This window comes from Rhea americana, unplaced genomic scaffold, assembly GCF_003343005.1.
Source record: "Rhea americana isolate MKP2758 unplaced genomic scaffold, rheAme1 scaffold_17, whole genome shotgun sequence".
NCBI classification, from domain to species: domain Eukaryota; kingdom Metazoa; phylum Chordata; class Aves; order Rheiformes; family Rheidae; genus Rhea; species Rhea americana.
This window is the reverse complement of record NW_028185816.1, coordinates 6,953,309-6,978,248: the sequence shown is the minus strand read 5'-3', so window position 1 is coordinate 6,978,248 and position 24,940 is coordinate 6,953,309. Positions and strand designations below refer to the sequence as shown.

At 38.6% G+C, this 24,940-nt stretch overlaps 1 protein-coding gene across 2 annotated transcripts; it reads right to left on the bottom strand.

Annotated features, from left to right (window-relative positions):
• Positions 1–3,125: 3,125 nt before the first annotated feature.
• On the bottom strand, positions 3,126–24,581 carry SMIM38 (small integral membrane protein 38). 2 transcript variants are annotated; one of them, XM_085300919.1, is made up of 7 exons: positions 24,419–24,581; positions 13,349–13,425; positions 11,426–11,523; positions 10,193–10,243; positions 9,788–9,819; positions 7,158–7,202; positions 3,126–6,478 (listed from the first exon to the last, which is right to left on the bottom strand). In XM_085300919.1, exon 7 carries the CDS (start codon positions 5,924–5,926, stop codon positions 5,795–5,797), a length of 132 nt encoding a protein of 43 aa, XP_085157045.1. In that variant the 5' UTR covers positions 5,927–6,478; positions 7,158–7,202; positions 9,788–9,819; positions 10,193–10,243; positions 11,426–11,523; positions 13,349–13,425; positions 24,419–24,581; the 3' UTR covers positions 3,126–5,794. The 2 variants fall into 2 exon arrangements, 1 of the variants encoding a protein (XP_085157045.1); XR_014895327.1 differs by lacking the exons at positions 3,126–6,478; positions 7,158–7,202; positions 9,788–9,819; positions 10,193–10,243; positions 13,349–13,425 and having other exon boundaries at positions 11,432–11,523.
• Positions 24,582–24,940: the final 359 nt, after the last annotated feature.

Here is a 24,940-nt window from a genome sequence, read left to right as displayed (position 1 = left end):
TAGCTTGAACAGCTAGTTTTAAAAAGTTTTGAACAACTGAAAATAGGGCCTTAGAAGTGTTTCAAAGCTTTGTTAAAAGATGGTGTTACTAGTCCTGCCTATGCTGAGAGTCGAAGGGCCACACTATAAGGTTACCCGCTTTGATAACAAGCATGAAACAAATGCATTTTATGAAGTTACTCAAGGTTTCTGCTGCCATAACTGTGACAAGTTTCTGCCCTTTGATTGTCCAACAATCCAATGACTTGATGAATCTAGATAGAGAGATTCTAACAATATTTTTCCATTCCCTCRAGCTCTGCCTTAGTGTATGAACCAAGGTAGCAGTGCTAGCCAGTTACAAGATTTCCCCTTAGCCTTACTCTGTGGTGCAGCAGTTCATTGTAAGCAGTTGGCGGACAAGCCACAGGGCCTCCAGCTGTTCAGACTCCTTCTGCAAGAGTCAACATAATTGTATCCCTACTTGTGTCTTCAGCTTCTCCACTCCAGAGTTTGCTGTAATGGACCTACCTAAAATAATTAGACCACCTGCTGCATCGCCAGATCCATTTAAGGGAGGTCTACCGCAGTTGGATTTACATGTTTTGACAGTAATTGTTTAAGTGGATGCCATTGTAATGGCAATGCAAAATAAAACTGCAGATTTATTTTGATCAATAAATATAATTACATGCTCATCAGAGCATGAGCTTATCTGTAATCAGTTTTCCATACCATAATGCAGTCCATAATGCCAACTTTGTGACATTACAGAATGTCAGACAGCAATTACATTTGCAGAGGACAGGATATTTACAGTTGTGCTTTTACAGGCCAGAAAGTCTGAGGCCTGGAAAAAAAATCACAAAAAAACAGTCGTGGAACTTAAAAATGGCTATGTCGTTTGGAAGTAAATTCTGTTTATTGATCACACTAGTAGCACTGGTACCAGGAGAATGGCCACTGCAAATTAACACAGTCCTAATAAACATCAATACAAATACCATTTTGCAATCTCAGTTACTAAAGTTGCTAAACTTAGCCATTTTTCTTTTGGAACTATAAAAGACTGAAGAACATAACAAAATGGGAAAAGCACATACCCACACACATATTTGTTTACACTTATAGTCAAGTGCACATAATGTTGATTTTACACAGGAGGAAATTCAGACATGAGCTGTTATGATAACCTTCCTAAGGTAGTCACAAAATTAAAAAGTAGTACTTACGTACTAAGTCATACTTCCAATCATTGGCTAAAATCAAAACAAAACATAATCCTATAAACATAAACATGTGGTTCAAATTTCATAGTAACAGTTTGGCATCCATACCTCATGCGGGCCCACATTAGTTTGCCTGTTATTTTATATAAATACATACTTACATATAGGATTTTATATGCCTAGCTATATAATGTGTGTGTGTGTGTGCGTGTGTGTCTGTGTGTGTATATTTGTATTCTTGAATACATATCTCTGTGTGTGTGTATATATATMTACACACACATATATAGCTACATACGTATTCAAGAATACATACATACATATATATATACATACATAGACACACACACACATACATACACACACACACAGAGATATGTATTCAAGAAACCATGTCACACACAGGAAAATCTTTCCCAGTAACAGCAGAATATTAGAGAGTTGAGGGGTTTTTAACTGCATTACAGCTTCTGTAATTACACCTGCTTTTAGTACTGACCCAAAGGCCAAAGCTAGTTGTTGGCTATAACAGCAGCACAGTATCAAATGCAGTCTGGGACAAAATCTATCATTATTTCCATCAGCAGATTTACAAAAATTTGCTTCTCAAAAAATAGAACAGAGGTTCTTTGGGATAATGCCTTCAAGCAGAAAGTGTTCTTTTCCATAGATTTTATTGACATTTCAGTCACTGCGTAGCATATTAATCCTATAAATTAATTAATATATACCAAATATACTTAGATGTAATGGATTTTCATCTATATAATTGAAATTAATTTTACACTAGTCAGGAATTTTTGAATCACGGTATTTTTCTATTGTTTTTCCATTTCTTCCTACATACCTTTGTTTCTTGTCTTGAAGTCTCCATCCTGTGGTCTTCATTTACAATATCTATAGTTATAAACAGCTGTTAAGTATTTGCTTATCTTAACATACATGCTTAAATACAAACAAAATCAGCAGGGCATAAGGACCTGCTTAAACCAACCTGAAACTGAATGAATTTTAACAGACTCTAGAGCGATTTCCAGTCAATCCTGTTAAACTCTCACTGAAACACAGAGTTCGAGATGGATCCTACCTAAAATAGAAGTACTTGACAGGAAGCAGTTATTCTCCAAAGTTTTTCTTTTGCTACACTGTCTTGTAAACAGAAAATAACTTGTGAAGACAAACACCACCCAACTTTTCAATTTTTAAACAAATATTTTAACCCTATGCATTTTTATGTTTATACAGTATATTTCTGAAGAAGATCAACAAGTAGTACAGGAGGACAAATCAAACCTGGACCACGCTGGACCACAGGATGCTGCACATCTGTGCTGTATCCCCATGCTCCCAATGCCCCTTTTGGGGGCCATTTTGCAGCCAGGAGGGCTCCCCAAACCAGCTCTGCTCCCCACAAAGCAAGAGCGAGGGCCTCAGCCCACCCAGCTGCTCACCATCACAGCACACATGGGAGACAACGACAGCAAGGCAGGGAGCGCCGCTGCACGGCCGACATGGCCGGTTTGCGGAAGCGATGTCACATAGCATCCTGCAGAGATAGCACCCAACCCAAGCCACGACGTGGTTTCCCTCAAAGGAAACCTAGGGGGTCCCATTACCTGTYTCGGTTCAGATATCCACAGCAGCACAGGCAGGAAATGCTCATAGACCCATCTATGTCATACCACGACCAGCTTTCACAGGACCTAGGTTTTGATTATTTCCATGAAAAGGCAACAGCTGTATCCTTAAGAGAATAAAGAAAATCCTAATTTCCCTTATACTGTGCACATTCAAAAAGGGATAGCCCTAATTTTATAGAGGCTAGGTAAATAGTATTGCCTCCCATTTTGAAAGAGTCCGGTAGCACAGGATAAAAACAGCATATATCCACAGAAATTAAACAAGACGCTATTAAAATTACCTTGAAAGCATATGGAGTTTAATAGGCAACGAGGTCTTTTATGAAGGGCATTTGAATCATCCAAATAAATTCTGTAGTCAAAATAAATACGTTTTTATTAAATTGAATATATGGAGCTSAAAACTTTAATGTTCTAATAAATTCTTTAGTGCTCCAGCCAATTTTGCCTGTATAGGATGAAGAGCAATATTACATCAAACATTAACCATACTATTCCTAAAATCAGAGTGAAATCCATGTAATCCAAGTAAGGCTAAAATTAAAAGATTTGAACAGACATATACAAACAGAATGGGCCCATTGACAGACTGTTCTCCATGTTTGGCCAATGCTGACTTTTGGGACAGCGGTTGTCCACAAGATATATATCTACCATTCACTACTCCTACAAATCAGCAAATTCATCCACTACTGGCCCTCCTTTTTTCCTCCTTGAAGTTTTTAAGAAGAGCAACTAAGGTATCTCATGCACCGTAACGTTCTGATGATTTCCTTGCACCAGCCCTGCAAGCAGTGCCATGGAGGTCAATGCAGATCTGGTCTGTATAAGAGTAAGGTCTGTAACAAGACCATGATCTCTTACTTGTGTGGAAAATGTGAGATGGTCTTCTGCAGGAATACAGGAATCAAAGACGTGAATCCTGTATCAGCATCAGTTGAAGATATCACTGAATATCAAAGGCATTCATCCACACACTGTACCAATCCTCTTTACATCCACATTTTTAAATGATTAGTATGCATATGACACTGTCAAATATAATTTAAACACAATAACTGAAAGGATGGCAATAGAAGATTTGGGTTTTTTCCAAAGGCACTATCAATTTATCTACAAACTTTGTTTTCCTCACAGAAAYGTGTACAACAGCTAAGAATAGCGAAGATTAACTGGAAGAATAAAGATGGGTCAAGTGTTTCTATTTTTCCAGTTACTTATCATCAAAGGTATGTCTGCACATCAAGTAGACAACATTTCACTTTCCCTTTGTGGTCTGGTGGAGTTGAGGAGCAAAAAAGCACCGAATCATCATTAGAAAAATAGGAACCAGAGAAATGGTGGTGGGGGGGGTTGGTTAAGTCTACGTTTAATTTAATTTACTGTTAGCTGGCTAGATTTCAAGCCAATAATGTGCATCTTCAGACACCATGGACTGTTTTGTAGACCAGTCTTCCAYCATAAATAAAATCTGAGGCTGAAATCAATTTGCTTGACACTTACCCTGTTTTGCAACATAAACACATACCACCTCTCATGTCTGAGTTTTAGGAGGCTTCAAAAAACAGAATGATAAGAGCTGAATTCCAGTTACTAATGAGACAGCCTGTAGGAGTGAGTCATGAGTGGGCAAGAAACTCTTTATGGGAATGCTGTGTTTTTTTACCTAGGCTGAACTCTGTTATCATTATGCGAGCTATCAAGAGATACAGAAGCCAGTTTATGAAGTGGCAGCCCTCACTTTTACACGACATAGAAAATTATCAACTCAGCCAGGACCTTTTTCTTTTTAAGGTGACTGAGCCAAGGACACTGCATTTCAATTTTGTTTCCAGGCAAGGCCATACGGTTTTTCCTGCTCTCACTATAGAAAAACAGAGTTCTTAAAAGCAGAGGTTAAACTGAGTTTTCTACGCAGCAAGATTTTGGATGTTTGACTTAAAGTAATACCCATTTCAAAGCAGGCAGTCCATTTGGAGCCACCTGTCTCATTCTGCAAAGTGGCTTAACCAAAAAATCCTAAGTCACTATGGCCTTCGGCAAGACGTTGAATCCTTTAGCGTCCTATTAGCTGCTTATTAAAGACAAGGAAATGAAACTACCCTGTAAGAGTTTAGGATTAAAAACCTCACTGCATGCCATCCTGCCACATGCTCCCACCCCTCTGCACTGTTGAAGCTCAGCTAGAGTCAACCAGGCACTAGCTGATGCACAGATCTGTTCTTCATGGAACAGATCGTTCCAGTGACTAATTCACTGATGGTGTCCAGCTAGTCCCATTACTCAGACATGTCACTTAACAAGAAATGCAAATATTCATCATATTATGGTCAGTTAAAATGTTCAGTCACTTTCAGATACAACTGACTAGTAGGAACCACAAAAGGAACTTGGTAACAAATCAGCCAACCGGGTAAAATCCCACTCCTTCTGCAAGTCTGTAGTGTGACACATGGATGCGGAGCAGGGCCAGTAATCTTCGTATTCATTCAGGCGCACTCAGTTGTTGCATATAAGCAGGCTCTGCAGCTGACATCTTAACATGCAGATCAGCAGCCCTTCCAGCCAGCAGTAAGCCATCACATTTCACTTATCAGGATGGGGCCACTGGCAGTCTTGAACTGCCCGGTAATAGGATTCCATCCAACTTTGTCCAGGTCATTTAATTGGCAAAAGTCCACAACCTGTTCTCAACAAAAAATTCATGTCCTAGTTTGACTGAAAGTCATTTGACTCTATCAGTTGTCATGGGTTTTTTTTGGTTTTATTTTTTTTTCTTTCCCCCTCTGTCAGCATGAGGCTTTCTGAAGAATCTTCATTGAATTGTAGTCTCAACAGGTCATTTCTCTCTCATCAGATCCCAAGGTAAAATCTGCTCTAGCTCCATTTACCTTGTCCAGCTCTCTCCATTGTCAATTCAAATCTCAGCAAACCCTTTGAAGTCTCCTAGTCCACTTTTGTCTTGTCAGGAAACCTTCGGGACAGTTTATAATCTATATAAGCACTGAGACAGGACCATAAAATGAATCGTATTAATATAATTACGACCAGTAAAATCATCAAAAGGGCTGATTCCATATTTAAGCTAGAATAATGAGGTAATGYGAAAAAAATACCCTGGGAGATCTAATTATATAATGCAGTATTCAGTGCTGTGCGTCCAGCCCAGCAATTCCTGTAACATTCCAATCAAAGTGATCTCACTAGCATGTGAGAGAAGAGTCCAGCTGACAGATTTGGGACATGTAACGTACTATTTAGTCAAGAGGCCCCATGTGCTATTCATAAAGAATTAACAACTCTTATATTGACAATGACAGTATTGTCAGAAGACCTTTGGAAGGGAAAAAAACTCCATAAACTCCGTCTCTGTGAAGTTGGACTTTTTTTTTTGCCCCTTTTTTCCAATGCTGATGTAATCTCCAAACATCTCCAGCAGCAGCTGCTCAGCGAAACCAGGCACCTTCTCCCTAGTCCCTTTCAGCAGCACACGCAGCACTTTCCAGCTCCCTCAAGACAATCAGGGCCTTTCTTTCACCAATTAGCTATCACTTCAAGAGCCCTGCGCTGTCCAACGAGCTCTTAAGAATGGTCTTTGCAGGAAACAACACTGGAGGGGCTTTTTTTTGCCTAGACAAATTAAAGGGGGAAGAAGGGAGGGAGGAAAAAAAAAGCACAACAAAACAAATCAGAACACAGAAGCTGTCCAAAATGCATCGTTCAATTAGTACATTGAGAAATGCAGAAATGTCCTCAAGAGCCAATGCTAGAGCAAGGCGCACACAAAAAATGCACTTTCTTTAGGAGATAGTTTGTTTAGTCCAGTATGTTAAACAGGTTTCATAGAAAGAAGGGCTCTCGTTATAGCAAGTCTCTGYGTTATACAATCTAAAAGGGAAAGAAACTCCAGAAAGATTATGGTCTATTTCCTTATTTGGCAGTCCAAATGTAAAGCAGCGTTATTTGAGGTAGACATTATAGAAAAGAACTTGGTTTTAGCTCACTTGAAATTTAGATGGATTGATGAAATGARTAATTACTGGAACTGCTAAGATCTTTTTGAACGGACTCAACTAGAAAGCTCCTTTCCTCAGAAACTGTGTTTTCCATATAACAGAGATTAAAGTCTGATTCAGAGCCTGAAACCTCATGAAATTTGCATTCTTTTTCCTTTAAAATCAGGGAATAGGTACAGTAATATCTTGAGGTCCCAGTTGATGACAAGTCCCCATTGGAACAATGACAAACTCTAAGACCCGGTTCAGGAAGGGAACACTTAAAGGAACTTACATAAATGTTTAAGTAATACCTTGACTGGCCCTGGATTTAAGCAATTGGAACTGGACAAGCAGAGCTGTGAAGGCAGAAAAACAAGAAGGGGCAGCAGTAAGAGAAATTAGTTGGACATAGTCCAAGTAACAGCACAGTGTCAGGACTGTTTCCCTGATTTTTCAAGGCTTCATTACACCAAACTGTGTATCGAAATTCTGAGYCTCAAAACTTTCTTCCAGGACCATTTTCAAAATTGTTCTGACTGGGGTAATCTTAYGAGATTCAATACATTCTCTTTCAGGACAACACAAATACACTTATAATACCAGGAAAAAATTCTTCATCTATTCCCTAAATTGTATTGTCTATACATTTGGAGTAAAGCTCCAGGCTTTGTAAACAATTTAATGGCATGGCAAAGCAAATAATCTAAAGGGCTTCAGGAGTTCGTTCACAATAATGGGTGCTCTTAACTACTACAGGGATTTTTAATGGAGTTAGAATGTGTCAGAACTGATCAGATTGCTTAAAAGGAAAGAAAGTCTGATGTATTACCCTGTGTGCATTTATGAAGGAATGTGAATCAACTCAAATTCCTCTGCATGGGAAAGCTCAACCAAGGGATGAATATACACAATCAGGATTAAGAAGGATTCTTTGTGGAGGTGCACCGAACAATGACTGTCTTTTTATACCTACAGACTTCAAAAGATGCGGCGTTTAAAGGGACTCCTCCTTCAGCTAGTTTAGATTTTGCTGAAAAATGTAGGAGGCTAGAAAGAACAAATAAATACATGTATTTAAATAGATATTTATAAATATATATATTTATTTTGCTAGGGCCACCTCCAGTTATASAAAGAAAGGATGAAAGGGATGCAAAAAGGTCTTTCAGCTTTTTCAGCCCTAAAGCAAGGTCAACTACGTCATTCCTGACAGCTGTTTCTCTAACCTGTTCTTTAAAAGACCAACATCCACACAGATGAGAAGAAAGAAAATCTTTATCTCATCTGAAAGGGATTTAAGCAGAAGAAACACTTTGACAAATTTTTCAGTGGCTCTATCAATACAGCCACTATAATCCTACAGTCAGTCAATGGCTCTATATTACATTCTTGCTTGGGCAACTGGTGCACTTTGTGACTGCAAATAGGTAACACATGGCTGAAGCAATGATGCTTGCCTTTGTTCATAAAAGCACAAATTTGTACCTGTGGAGGTTTCTCTTGGCCATACCTGAAAACGTATCTTTTGTGACAATCATCTCCCTTTACCTCAGTGCAATCCTGCAGTCCATACTCTAGCAGATTTGCTGMAACCAGCAGCAGGATTTTACTGAACTCAACATTAGTCAGTGGGACTGTCGTGAAACACAGCATCTCCCCACGTTGGCCATGAGGTCCAGTTCAACTCGCTACTGGCCAGAAATCCAGTAGTTACGTATGGGCACCCAAGGAACAAAGCAACACGCTCGTTCCAGGGGTCTCCCCTCAGCAGGCAAACAAGTGCTGTCTCCTGTGATGACCGCTGCCATCCCCAGCGGTCCCCGAGAGGCATCAAAGCCCGAAGGGAGACAGCACAGCCCTCGCACCTGACACGGGGCTCCCTCTGAGGCAGGCTGATGGGGTGGGCTGTCGCTCCCGCTGTCCCATCAATAGCTGCTCTACGGCTCCCTGTGCCACGGCTGGCAACTCAGCACTCTTCGTATGCATCACATTTACTCACACAAAGGAATACTGCGTTTCAATTGCTGAAGGTGGAAGAATAGTATTTTTCTACTAAGTTTTCAATTTTTAGGACAGATTTACTTATGCGAAAGATGTAACGGTATAACATTAGCAAGAAGATTCTACGCGCCAGATGAAAACATGCAGTTAAACTGTAGAAGTGGAGGTTAATGTGGATAACTGTTCTTCCCTTTACAAAATACTTTGTGAAGTATTTTGAGACTCACTATGGAAAAGCTGTATTTAAAGCCTACATATTAATAACTATCATTTGGATTTTCCCAAATGCATCTTTCCAAGCAACAGATGTTCCTAATGCCTGGCATCATTTAATGACTTACCTTTTCAAAGAATATATACTGTATCACATATGAAAACATTCTCTCTCTGTTCACAGTTTATTTTGTTAAAATCCTTTTTCAACTAATTATCTCTTTAGAGAATAAAGACATAATAGAACAATATCCTTGAYGGGTGGTATTTTCTTATTAACACATTTGCCAATAGCCTGTACCATTACACTCTCCTGCTATAACTATTTCTTAAAGTTCTCTAATTCAAAACTATTTCCAAGACAAATTCAGTATTTATTCTGAAGTAATAGTTTCCTTGTAAATTATTATCAGGTAATTAATTGTCTTGATAATCCGTGCCCACTGAAGGGKAACTTAGGAAATACATTATATAATACACATCCTTGCTGACCTTTAAAATGCAAAACAAAAGATTTCATTCACATCTAATTTTCAAGTTCTGATTATAAGGCTGTCTACTTCCTAAAATATCATTATCTTCCTAAAATTATTTTAAAATATCCACTGAAATTACAAGTAATAAAGAGCCAATACAACAATCATATAACACCTGCTGTAAAAATCAGTTTGAAATCTATCTCAAAATATAAATAAACTAGAATTAGGAAATAGGTTATTTGACTTACTATATTTGCCACATATCCAAGAGTCAGGATACCTACAAATGAAAACACCRAAGAGTTGTAGGTGTCAGCATGGCTAACAAGAAGTTTCCAGTTCATCATACAAGGGGAGCGGGGTGGGGAGAGCATGACCGGCACTTATCTTTCAAAATCATGTGCCTGCTGTAGTTATCAGAGTTTAAAAGGCACCTTGATCCAGTTTACGTTTGTGAACCCTCCTAAACAAGCATTCTATATCACACTGAAAATGAAACAGCACTTAAAAAGAGCCAGATCAAGGTAGTCATTCACAGCTTTGAATGTCCTATTTTGTCCTCTAACGTCAATTCTTGCTTCAAATTACTCATGGTTCTACATACATATCAAGATCATTCAGTGTTACATTGAGTCAAAGAAAAGTACACACACCTGCCCCATTGGCTTTCCACTGGAAAGTCCCCAGCAGACATATTCATCCCACTACAGTAAGGTCGATACATCCATTTCCATGATCACAAAAAACAATAGAAGAAACTTTAATTATACATATTTATGGTCTCAAGAGTAACTTAAGTCTCCATAAAACCAAAAGCACTTGTAGAACTCAAGCTCATCCTCAAGGCCTCTCAGTCAAAATTGAGATAAAAACAAATACTGAAAAAAAAAAGAGTATAGGAGATACAATAATAAAAGTGGGTGAAGACACTAAGAGGAAATAAAATGAAACTCACAAATCTGTCTTAAGAGTGATTAGCTAGAGAGATCTCTATTTAAAAAAAAAAGACTTGGGTAGACCTTTGCAGTTGTCACTGCACTGTCAGCTCCATGAATTCACATTGCTGCTGTATGCTACAATGCTCAGTAGGAGACTGTACATATGCCAGGATATTTAATGAAATCAATGAATTTAAAGAAAAGTCATATCCATAAAGTCCACATCATGGTGAAGGAGCATAGAAATAATAATAATAAAAAAAATCAAGTTACTGAAAGAAAAATAACTTCAGATAAATATTGAGAATTTGTGTTACAAAGGTCAAAATAGCTTGCTATTAAGCAGCTGTTAGGTCCATTAAGTACACACCTTGCCCAAGTGTTCACAGACAACTTAGCTACGTAATTTTACTGCTTGAAAAGATACCCTGGATTTTTTCTGGTGAAATTAAGGAATATCACTGAATTCAGGTAGAGGGAATGAATCTAGTCCTAAATCATCATTTCATCAACTTTCTGCTATTATCAGTGAATAATCATTTTTTTTCCCCCACTGAACTCATGGCATGACATGTCAAGCAAGTCAAGAATTTTATTATTACTTTTTGAAAAATAGGGTTTCAACTGAAATGCCAGTTTGTCAAAACCAGAAATCTGACAAAACACGTAATCAGCTTTTATCACATATTTGTCAGGAGTTGTTTTGCAGATCCATAAAATTTATGATCAAAAGAAAATAGAAAGACAAATCAACTTCTTCAAAACATTAGATAGTCAAGACACTCATGCATAAAAACACAGTTTCTTGACAAGTGCTGTTGTCACTTATCTTTGGGCTATTCCTGGGTCTCTCCCAACTTTGAAACCTCAATTCCTTCTTACTAGGTACAAAACCAGATTGAAGCCTTAAGAAAATATCATGAGATGGAAAACCCAGATCCCTCTTACCTGTAACTACATGTCTTTGGCAGATTGTGTGCTTGTGGAAGGGGCTGCTACATGCTACATTTCCTCTAGCTTAACGCCAGTAATGCTCCTCTTGCTCCCTACCAAAAAAGAGAACAAGTGAAAATTTATTTTTATTTACAATTAAATCTGGGTTTCCCATTCATCATTTATTTTGACAGAATACACCAGTACCAATAGGAGTGAACCATGTCACAATTGCAATTTCCGTACAAGGTCTAGTATGCGACAGACTTAACTACTGAATATGTATGTAATGTTTCTAAAACCCACTATAGGTAAAATCTGCCTTGGCAAACTACAGATCATGGAAAGAACTTGAATATATTATGCCACCCACAAAATGTAGTTATTGAAAAAATTGCTATCTTCTCTTAGGGATGGAATGTTAATGCTTCACATGCCATACTGGCACAATTCCTAACCTTGTTTTTCTATTTAAAAGTGAAATTACATTATTTGAAATACTTCTTACAAAGCTTTACTCATAAATTAATGGGGTCTTGACAACTTTGAAGATAGATGATCAAAAATATAGTTGCATTCAACAAAGTCTTTATTAAATACACATTTAATTTTAAGAAAAAAATCTAAGCCATTTAAAGCCATGTGAGTAAAAATGAACTATCAAATCTACCACTATCACATTAATCCAAAAAAAAAAAAAATAGTGTAGGATTGTATGGCTTAGGTTTTATACTTTGACTTGCCTGAATCATTTGTTTTCTTAAATCTCATTTTTGATAGCTACAGAACATTAAACTTACAATAAATACAGACTGATCTGACTATGATTTTGGAAGTTTCCATATTCCAGTTTGAACTTTACATCAGAGGCTTTGTGACCAGACCCAAGTAGGGCATTCAGCAAACTATATTGTTTGTTTTGAACAAATTTTTCATTCTATCCTGCTTATTTTTAAAGTCTTTTTGCACACAAAAAGAAAGAGTGCTGGGGCAAAGAAGGAAAGAAAGGAGTCCATTTGAAAAAATTACACTGCTAGATTACAGGAGTTGAAAGCTGGTATGTAACTTTGCTCCGGGTGATCAAACTGCTAATCAGGAATGCTGTCGGGAACAGAATGGAATTCCAAATAAATTAGCCATGTCCAAGAAGCCAATACAACACAGGATTAAGGCTCACAAAGAAAACAAATTTATTCAGCCTACTTTATCGGAATTCTTAATAACATGTACTAGTTTTTCTCATCGCAGTCTCAGCTCTTCCACTGGAACAGTGTGGAGAAGGAAAAATGAGTCACACTTCATAAATCATCTTTACTTGAACAGACACCTAAAAATGTTATATACAGCAACACACACACTACAATTATATATAAGTACATATGCACATCACAGTTACAGCATAAATGTGTATTTTACTCCTTCAATTTTATTTCCAGAGCACCTGCCCAAAGAAAAAGTGCCACACACGTCTATGAAAAAGTACAAAGCTGAACAAAAAGGCTAAAATTGCACTGGTTTACCTACCAAAATGAACCTTGATATAGTAGCACATAAATCACTGAATTAACTAATAAGCTATTAAAAAAAATCTCTTTCCTATAAGATCATGTCATACTTCACATTTGTTATGAAGAGAAAAATTCTTATGTAGACATATTGCRGCAAGGAATACTATGGCTGAGGTACTGTCCGCAACTCAAATCTATATTCTATTTTTGCTTTTGAAAGGTTCCCAGAGACTTTACAGAATCATTTACGCCAAAATCACAGAAACATGTCCTTTAGTTTTAGTAGTCCCTTGAATTAGGATTTTTTTAAATTAGAATCTTTTTCCTCATCTACAAAACAGAGACACTCTTATCTATACAGTCAGTTGAAACAAAACTAATTAGTCTTTTGAAACAAAAAAAAAGGGGGGGGGGGAGATAAAGGACTCACATGAAGTACTCCAAGAAGAATCCAGGCATGTTTAGCAAAAACATCTTGCGAGAGAGTTGTATATATCATCTTGACTGCTGAATAAAGAATCACAAATGTATTTTAACCTCAAATCATTTATTATCTAATAAACACACAAACTAACAGAATGGATGCAATGCTGCTAGCATTTACAGCGCTCTGCACTGGTACCTTGGGACCCCTGTGGGGATGGACTTCTCATAACAAAATTCTTTGAGTAAACTGCAAGATTAGTGCAAGTGTGACAGACTCATGTCTCTGRTGGTTCTCAGATGTGACACTGCCTGGCTTTCCAGATGACCAAACTGTACAAGCAATTTGACATACATGGTTAGTGTGTTAGGTATTTTCTAAAGACTTTTTGTCATAGATAAGGGGGACTCTCCAAAAACCACCATTGTATCTCTTCCCCTTTCCATAATGAAGCAAATTAAATGCCATTAAATGCTATTATCACTGTATGCAGGTGCTAAAGTGCTAAAAAAAAATATTTATACCAAACACTGACTTAGTGCAAGATTCTCTGTCAAGTGGTTTTCCCTCCCTATAAGAAGATTTTGTAGAAGTAAGGAAAGAAAAGTATACAACTCTAAACCATCTTCTCCAGAAACGCATCTCCGGAGGGTGAGGGACAAATTATGCAAGTTCTTTGTCACACCCTTGGGACATGTTCCTGGAAGGGATCTGTTTACACCCCAACACCTCCACTAAAGGCACGTAAATAACCATTTGATTTGAGTGAAATGTTTTAGAGGAAATACAAACCATTTTGTTTTCTCGGCAAAATAACCAAAAAAGCAACATTGTGCAACCAAAATTTTTCATAAAGCCCAGGGAAAAGTGTTTATCTTAATTTTCAAACGGGTCTCTAAATAAGAAACAAACAGATTTTTATTATTAGTCACTTAAAAAATGTATTTTCGTTCAAGGGAGAGCAGAAGAGAGATTTTTCAGCCAAAACAACTTGCCATTTTTGGTACAAATTTACAATTAGCTTCACAGTTGGGAGACCACATTTGTGGCAAATAAACTACTGATCCTTAGGAGAAATTAAAAAAAAAAAGTAAAGGAAAAGTTACTCCATTCTACCTCAGTCTGGAAACAGTTGTGATACGCTTTTAGTCTTAATAGGACTACTCATGTGCTCAAGCTAAGTGCACGTGCGAGTGCTTGCAGAATTGGGGTGGATTTCTACATTTCCAGAATGCAGATGTTGGATTTCTGAGTGGAGGAGGGAGGATGAAAACTGGCAATGAGCAGCACCAGTCCACTTACTCTCTCATGGCTGCCCATTGCCCAGTGAGACATGTTCTGGGTTAAAACATTAAGTATCTGGCTTTACAAAATAATGCCACAGATTATAGTTTGATCAGGTAAACACACTCTTTGTCGACCCTGAAAACAGGATGCTTGAATTTGAGATTTCAGATTTTTTCCCTTTTAAAAATGCTCAAATAAAGCAAGTAGGTGAAAGGTAACTGTATCACTTTACAGACACAAGCTACCCTCTGATTACAACTAATTAAGATATTCAGCAGCCTTAAAACAATACCTTTTTTTAATCAATGAACCCAGACGGCATTCACAGCTTTTTGCGATGACAAATGCCCTTTGAAAGAGTTAATAGGCAAAGGTTTGTACTGGCAATGAATAGGGCTACCTTTAATTGATCCAAGAGCCTTAGAGAGCCGTCTTATAGCATGGTGATGTATTTGGGTTGCAAATAGGCCAAAAAAAGCATAAAGAAAATCTGTAAGACCATGAGACCTTTCATTTTTCACTGGGCGGGGGAGAACTGCTGAGGAAAATGGGACAACTATGATGGAGTTATCTTTGTGCTTAGGCACTTAAAATAGATAAAACAGCCGAAATTTTGAGGGAAAGAGAGGAAGTAATCAGGCCATAATTCTGAGAATAAATGTCAGGATGCATGAAAATGYACAAAACAAGGATTCTTCAGAAAGAAAGAAATAAAAAAGAGGAGATGACCTAATGGTATAAAGAAACATTGATTAAAGAAATACCCTGAGGGTGAAAGATATTCCATCAGCTTTAACAAACACTGCATGGCCTGCATTCCCGCTCAACTTCTTAAGTGAGAAAAAAAAAAAAAAAACAGTCTAGAGAAGAGGCAGTCACATGGATCCATTTATAATTTTTCCCCTCATTCTTTGTTCATCCTTTACACGTTTTTGTTCAAGATGCACAGGAAACTTGCACACAAGGAGTGTCTCACAAAATTAAATAAGGAAGAGTTAATATCAAACATTATCCCTTAAGGAGCCCAAGAAGAAACAAGATTTCATAAGCAAAATAAAATCAATTTACTCATCTTTTTTTTCTTTCGGAGACTTATAATATATTAATGTTAGCTAATAATTATGAAGAAACTAGTCTGTCTATAGTCAAACTAGTCTTTCGTTATAAGCTCGATTTTGGCAGAATCCTTCCTCATTTAGCAAAGCTAAAACGATTTCTTTAAACTTTCTTATGTGCAAACTTTATGCCAAGGTAGAATTTTTCTGGAAAGTCTGCGACAAATCAGACAAGGAAATTCCTAGACTAAAACTCTTTTAAGATGGAACTACTGTGTAAGTAAATTATCAGTAACTTTGAGGTGCAAGGGGGAAGGGGAAATCAAATAGAAGGTTGCTGGGGTCTGAGTGGTTTTTTGATTTTTTTTAGTTTTGGGATTTGGGCTTTTTTAAGGCAGAGAGAGGAAGACACTGCTCCTTAAAAACAAAAAACAAGATCAATAAAGTGTCCAATTCCTGTATATGCATCCAGATATGTATTTATGTCAGGAAAGGCATATCAAGTCCACTTTCACTTTGGAATAGAAAATGGTTAAGCTATCCTTAACTTTTTCTCAACTGTTCATCCTACAGCCATAGACATGTCCCCTTCTAACAGTAACTGAATAGAATGAAAATACTACTAAGGAAGTCTTTAATGGAGGTCTGAGTAAAAGCTTAGGAAACACTGAAATTACCTCTTCAAAACAGAGAGCCAAGATAATATACTTCAAATACTACTACATTCCCACTATGAGTATTTACCTCCTACAAGGAGTTTTCTCCTGCAAAGTTCTCAGCAACAGAGCAGATAAAAAGTTTCTGTCATAACTTCAAGAGTTTTTAAGTGATTATTCTAAGCCACATCACTGAGCATCATGGAAATACAACCATACCAAAGTAAACCCCAGCTGCATCCTGCAACAAACCCTCACTTTAAGGCAGAAACATCACCAGGCAATCAAGAGAACTGGGACATGGGACATGTGGATAGTGACAATGTGTTCAGAACAGCATATACTGGGCTGTGCTGAACCTTGCCTCTTTCTGTGCAGAGAGATAAAATATTGTTCTATGTTTTGGGTTGTTTTCACTTTAAAAATTTCTTTGAGAAAGTCTTCTCCTTCTTCTATTCACTACCATGTTAGTGACTGAACCACCTTCCTTCCTTTGTAACTCGGAAGCCAGAATATTTCCTTCCACTATACTAGGTTATGTCTAAATTCCTAGCTATGAAGTGTTTTCTAAAAGAAAAAATAGGTTGTACAAAATACTGATTCTTAAAAGGACACTGAGCTCATGAGGAACTCTAAGATCAACCATTTTTTCTTTGTGCAGAGGACGCTAGATGGATTTTTTTTGTCCTCAAACATGCTGAAGTACCATCATTTTAGGAAAGAGAAAACATTCACATCACAAAATAACTTTGTCTGATAACACATTGTTTTACAGAAAAAAAGAGGCCAAATTCTGTCGTTATACTTTTAGCTGGTAGGGCTCAGGGAACACAACCAATACCTTCCCCAAAGGATACAGTTATCAAACTGCAGGCAGAGTAGCTCCATCAAGGCTCAGAGGATAGATAAGACTCCCTTACAAGTACAGAGAAGGCATGGGCAGTTGACTGGATAAGAGGAATCATTTCATCACTCGTGCCAAGAGTCATGAGACCCAAACTGTAAAAATTCGGCCACTGCACCAGTCCCACAGTAGCCGCTGGGAGCTTGGAAAGAGCTATGAAAGAAAATCACTAAAAGAGGACAAGTAAAACTCTGGGACATGAAGGAAGGACCTGAAAAGAACAGTACGAGAAAGTAAATCGGAGAACGGGAAACAGTTACTTAAAAGATATACGTTGCATTCTCTTACATTCCACCAAAATGACTCCGATCATAACAGCAGTTTCAACAACTAAGCTTTCCCCAACGCATGGTACAATCAGCCTATTTGTGTGCACTATGGTATTCAGGCTCACTTCTGCTGCTGCCTTTGTAGGCAGTCTACAGAAAAAGAGCCCGTATTCAGATTCTGTTTAGGTGCATTCAATTTCACTGAAGAACATGCTGAGACAGAAGGAGGCTTCTATGGCAAATACCAGCAAAATGTGAGCTATTTTCTTAAATCAAGCCTAACGTGTGCCTCTAGGTCAGGTTACACAGCAGCAAAACACCTCCCATCTGGAATCGTGTGTGGGAGCTGTTTAAAAAGGGCACGCCAACATAAAACTACCAGGAGGGCCAGAAAGTGAACACGATTGCAGACTGCTATAAATACACAGGAGACAGGTATATTCCCAAAGCTGTCAAACTAAAATTTTGAGCTCAGTGAATAAGCAGTGCCACATATGGCTTGCATATTACTGGATATACCTGCATAATTCAGTCTAATTGCATTGCTTCTCTGCACAGCAGATTGACCGACATTGTCATTAAATGCACTTTGCATGTTAAGTTCCCTCTCCAGGCTCTACCTCACCACGAACACCAAGCATCCTATATACACRTACATGAACTTATCTTTGACCAAGCAAATACATTTTCCACTTTACTGATGAAGAAATGAGGGATAGACAGCCTGAGCAGAAATGAACCCAGATTTTCCAAGCAACATCTACTTTACAGTTGCCTCATAAAATTAATAGCCACAAAATATTTTTAAAGCCAGTTCATGTTTTGCTCTTAAAGGAGTATTTCTATATTTAGTTAATCTTCACACATACCCCCAACACTTACACACCTGGAACAACTGAAACATAAAGACTTAAAAAGTGCCAAAGATGGACCTTCCTTAGAGACAAGGTTAAAACTCAGTAGTTCCTGATCCTCAATACAGTGTTCAGGCAAGAGTTTCTCAATTTCCTTACAAACTAAAATAACTCTTACTGTCTTGAATAATTTATTTTTAAAAGTAATCCTAAGTAAGTTCTCCTTAAACATGAACTGAGCCTCTTTGCAAAAAACACTCTTTAACTGAGCTTTAATTGCACTCTCCGTGATCTAAAATTCCAAGTCCAAACAGCACGCAGGAAAATAAAACCCATAAGGTTTAGACAAAGGAGGTAGAAGCAGCAACAGGCCCAGATAGAGTTGTGCTTTCAGTCTCACAAAGATAAATCCTCAGTAACTCCAGACTGACAGAAACCTCATCTAAAAGCTCCAGGGACTCTCCTCAACTCAGCTAGGACACTAAGAATGTAAGCTTCGATCCTTTTTCTAAAAATCTGCTTCACAATTCAACATCTTTGATGTAAATCTTTTAAAAGACTGAGATGGCATCAAGTCAGGGACAGGATGGAGGGAAATGTGTTTCCGTCCATGAGGGAACCATTAGGAGGAAGGTTAATAGCCCTGGGCATGTGATCAAATTAAAGTTTGTGCCAGTTTCCCGAGGGTTTCCCTTGCCATCACCAGCTTCCCTAGACTGGGCAGCTCACCCTCATCTTCCTACTAAAGACAGCTCTGAAACAGAAACATAACAAACTGCTGGGGAGAAACAAGATAGATATCATGTAATTAACTTATATGGGTAAAATATGAAATAGGCAGTGGGAGCTTTCGAGTATCTTTGCCTTCAGAGAGATATAAACTTGCTGTACGTGCAGCTTTAAAGATGGGGAGGGAAGGAGCAGGAATTCGGACCTTCCCAACATGTGGATTGCAGCACTGAGTCTAAACAAGGCTGGAGTTAGCATTCAGAGCACACAGTGCAGCAGAGTATGGGAAAGGGATAGAGCAGCCCAAAGAGCTGGCGCCACTAACTGACGAGCAGAGCGCAAGTGATAAAGATTTACTGCGAGAGAGGAGGAAACAGTCCGCTGGCCCGATTAGAGCTGTGAATACCGAGTTGTTCAGGGAGGATTTTGCAGCTGACTGATCACAGGCTGTCGGAGCAGGCCTCGGACAACAGCTGCAAGGCTTGCTGGGCTGCAGAAACAAAGGGCGCCTAGCACGGTGCAAAGAAAGAGTTGACAGGTTGTTGTTAGCAGTGGCAAATGTGTGAGGTATGTCACTGTGTGTGAGACAGGGTGGGTTGGGTTGGTGGGGAAGAAGGAGGGCAAGAAGCACAGGCAGTGCTTGGAAAAGGGGTGGGGGAGCAGAGACACAGGCTTGGTCAAAGCATTTTCCTAAAATCAGGCCGGTGTTTGTAAGGAGGACAATCACAAGGTCTGTTTACTGCTGCCAAGATGAATTAGCCCATCGTCTCATTTATAGGGCGAATCCGGTGGCACAGACTATAAGGTGCATGGCATTAAAGGGACTAATTAGACGATTCCGGCAAATCTGAATTAAGACCTTTTCTTTCTTTGAAAGCTGGAAAGCATTTCTCAGGACTGTACTCAGATGGCTTGGGTTTTGTTGTTGGGTTGGGTTTTTTTTTTTCCCCTCCTGTCCTGAGAAGGGATATCTTGTACAGTTTCCTAACTCACAAGGGTCTGCTCTAAATTCTGCTCTGGGCTCGAAGAACAGTTGTTAGGAAGCGCTGGCATTTACATCATATTAAAAAAGGTCCAAAACAAAATCCTGGATTCTGCAGGAATTCAGCTCCCAGTCCAGGGACAAACTTTGCAGCTGGTCCCTCCTGTTACAGTGGGTTAAATCAGAAGCCCACATATGAATATACCTGAGCTAAGGGGCAACAGCTGAATTCTCAGTCACACACATAAAACAATCTAATTTCTCAAAAGTAGGCCTCTAACTCCTCCATCTTCACTGTTCCCATCCCTTCCCCCCCCACCAAATAATAATAATAATAAAAATACAGTGTCTGTAACCAAGTGCTTTTCCCAAGCAGCTCCCTGCTTTGTGGAGCTATGGTTCACTAAGCTTGTGAGTGCTGGGTAGGAATGTATCAATGAAATCCCAGAAATTATCAAAAACAGAACCTGTCGAACAGCAGAACGTAGTTTCAGCTTCCTACTTGGGAGCAAGTTTAGGATTCACGTCTGGAAATCTGGCAACATTTTATTCTGATTGTGACAAAAACAAAACATTGCAAACACCTCTGAATCAATGGTGCATGCTGTTTACATACAACTGCTATATTACAGTGGTCACTATTAAAATATTTTACAAGCAGTTAATGTTACCATGGTATTCACAGGATACTAAGAAAAGGGAATACCATGAATATCACAGAAACATTAAGCACTGAAAACTGAAAATATCAGATGTTTCATAGCAGTTAGTGACACTGTAGAAGAATAAATTTCTTGCTTCTTTACATATCTATTACTAACCAACAAATAAGAGACACTAAGAAATTGCAATGCCCTTTATAGCATTCAATCAATTATACAAACAAATTCTATTTTGATTTTCCTCTTCTAAATGGTCTCATGGACCCAGTTACCCTAGCCCCAATAGGCAGCACTTGATACACTGTAAAGGGAATTCAGAACAAGAGGCATTTCAAGGCTTCTAACACACAGCTCCATTCTCCCAAAATATCAAAAATACCAGTGTGCAGAACACTCCATCTAGGGGCAGAAATGTAATGCAAAGTTTCCTAAGCTTTTCCTTTGACATGTGTTAACCTCATTCTGCCAGGACTGAGTGCATGAGAAATAATCAGACATTTCACAGAAGTTCCAAATAGTTGTTCTTCAGTATGAGTCTATAGATTTTTACTTTTTATTATTTTAAATACAGAGCTTCCAGCTTGAGTTTCCGCTTAACAGTGATGAAGAACACAGGTGCTACTTTTATGCATCTACCAGCAACCAACTTATACTTTAAACTACAAATACTATCTTAGAGGCAATTTATAATCCATTTTATCCATATGCTCAAAATTTTTAGCTGAACAAGGGTGGCCAGTGAACTCAACTGCAAAGAATAATGAAATGGCTGAAGAAAAGTTTAGGTGCCTATATTTTAGGATATAATTAGGCTTCTACTGAAGTCAAAGCAAAGCCTGAATTTGACTTTGGGGGAGCAGAAATGACTCTGTGGCATAGGCATACTTTGGAATAAAAAATTCTCTGTGTACCTGGACCATTTAATATAACTTATGTTTAATATTAGTGCATAGGATTTGTTCAGCAAATGCATTTGAGAGCTACATTTTATAGACATAGAGAAACAACAATTTTGCAGTCTCAGAATAAATGGCAAARATACAGTAATGCCAATATTTCTTTTTCCTGTTTTGGAAAAAAATTATAGCAGGTACATTAAGTCCCTCTCCTTAATTATATTTTTTTCTTTATATAAATCACTTCCAGGTGAAAAGTCTGCACCAATTTTCTTTAGTAAGCAATGGGTTACAGCTTGTCCATACTGTTACAGCTTTTCATTGCACTGTATCTTGCTCTTTGTCCCTTTGGTACAGTGTGACCATTTTTGAGGCCAGCGAAGCACTTCAGAAAGCAATCAGATCACTTCCTACATTTGCCTTCATAAGTACCTGTGTTTGATCACCTTCATTCTTCCTGTTCAGCCCACTCAACTGCAAACTTCATACATAAATGCGAAAGCTAGAATTTTCTAGACACCACTTTAATTTTTCAAATAGCAATCCAATTACCAAGCAAATTGGCACATGTGCCTGGTTACATAGTGACTTGGCACTGCCTCCACTCACTGCTGGCAGTGATGAATGTGTTCCCCTTTCGTCCTCCTCGTCTATCTGCTCCAGCCTCCGAGCCAACACCAGTGACCACATAAGGAGAGTGCCTGGCAGCTGCAAGCCTGAGGTGCCAAGAGGCAGATTGTATTCTGTAGCAGCAGGATCTGGGTCTGTGACTGGCTTCCTGGCTAGTCTTTTGTAAGACCTTTTCCATGGCCTCTAGGTTGGCTCTAATGAAGCCTGTAGAAATGCCTGCAGGGAGCTGGTATAGAAGTGGGTTAAGTCAAAGGTTTAATTTAGTTTCTAAAGTGAAGTGAATGTATATTGGCCTTCTTTTCCCACCCTGCAATTATACTCCTGCCACATTTATGAGAAAAAACAGTATTCAATCAACAATAGGAGTGCATTCCTGGGTATATCTGCACTGCACATTGGGGCAAAGATCCCCAAGCCAGCATCAATTAACTTAGCCGCAGAACCAGAAGCAATATAGCTGTGTTTGCTCGGTGTGACACCCGAGCTAATTAACTATGTATGTCAGTAACAGAGCTTTACTGTTTCTGGCACTGAAGCTAGTATCCCTGTGTGGTAATCTACTGCAGACATGCCAGCTCACTTGGAGGTAACCTGGGGGCTCTCTAGTATGATGCTGTCTTGCACCACAGAGATATGTTTAGTCATACCCCCATGAACTGGCAGAAGTTTGCTGACCTCTTTATACCACGTGAGAGTGGCAAAGCCATAGATGTGGTAACAGTAAAACTGTTCTCTTCCATCCCATTCACATTCTTTCATTACTCACAACGTGATGGTTACAAAGGATCTCTCAGTAATGTGTTAAGCACCTTGAGCAGCATCTGTCAACGTGGTGGTTTCTAAATTTCTCTCTTCCTTCTCCTAGGGCAAAAATCTGGACAAAGATACTTTAAAATATTTCTCAGACTTGCATTTTCTGCCATTTTTAAAGGAATTTGGGGTCTCAGCCCACAAGAGAATTTCTTTGGACTGTTAAGTAAGCCATTTTCAGGTATTTCAATGCAGCAGATAAGAACACTCTCATAACAAGATATTTTTTCTCCATCCAGATTTCTCACGAACTCCAAGAAACGAGCTTTCTTAAAATAAATATATCCCAAAGACCAGAGATGCATGCTGATCCCTGTAAGACAAGCAGGCTTTGGTGAAGGTAAAAAAACAAAACCCCCCAAACCTGCCAGCTACTCCTCTTTTGGAACCACACCCCAGGCATACCAAGGAACTATTGGAAAGAATCAAAGTTATTTGTCTAGCAACTTTCTGATACAAATGATAGTCTTGAAGATACCTAAGTGTACACCAGAATATTTTGCAGTGTTTGCTCGCTTAGACTTTATCTATGAATACAGTTCCTTGTTACAGATGGATTTTTTCTTTCCTTTTTTATTCTTTTTTTAAACTAGGTATGTTGACAGAGGTACTCAATGAGATCTTTGATCTGTGACTACTAGATTACAGTTAATAAATTTTCTTCGAATATCATTTAAGAGTTTTAACAGTTCGGCTGCCTTTACCGATGTTTATCTCACTTGCACTCTGTAGACTGATAGGAAGCCCAAGATCCTCTATTGACTTTCTAGACAACAAAGCCGAGTTCTAATTCCAGGAACTACTATAAGGATTTGTAGAGTTCCTCTTCAAATCTAGTTACCCCATCTCTCAATGCTGACTTCTCATAATGCAGCAAACACAACGATATATTTTAATGCATATAACTTTCCAAATATCTGTTAGTACAAATGCACGTAAATACAGTAAGCATTGAAGGGTGACATATGATGCCCCCATTTTCCCACTATGCTCTCTGTCCTTCCTGCAATTTTCCTGGGTTACTTAGGGATTCACTTTCAACAAACAGGGCTAAATACTAGTAAGTATGGGGGCCATCTGGGACAAAAATCATTATATCCAGCCCACCTACTAGTCTAGTCTGTGGGAAAGGTGTCTGTCCATCAGAGTCCAATGAAACAGCTCTGGTGACTTGAGGGGTTTACAGTCAGACTCCTTCAGAAAAGCAAGCAACTTGTTTTGATTAACAGTTTTTAGCCTGTTCTACAGACTCCGGGAATCCTTGGGATGTTTCCAAAGGACCACAAAAGGTAAAGTATACACAGTGTCGGTAGGCTTCATTATATTATTCAGGGATCTGTACCTCTGTATTTCAGTGATGTCCAAATGAAGGATAAAAACCTCAGCGCTGTAGAAGAATGACGTGTGGTCCCTATTGTCATCTTCAATTCCTACTGCAGGAGCAGGAAACCAAAGTTGAAACGGGACCCATACTCCTGGCTACAGGCCTATAAGGCACAATGAAGAGTTAGTTATCCAGAACAGCACATAAGCATGTGCTTAACACAAGGCATGTGAATACCTCAAATGCACAAAAGCTCACATGCTGAAGTTAGTAACATTGCTGTAGCCAAGCTGTGCTGAGAGTTAAGCATGCACTTAAGAGCTTTGCTGGATGGCAGCCATTTACAGATGTACAATCAGTACAGAGACATGTAGGCAGAGACTTCCTTTAATGGGTCCACTGACTTCTCTTTTTCAAGATACATATTTGGTTATTTTCATTAGCATACTTACAAAATAAAATACTCCTCCTATGATTACATCTCAGATGCCAGCACATGTATCATTTTGCCCAGAGCCCTTTGTTTACTGCACTTAAAAT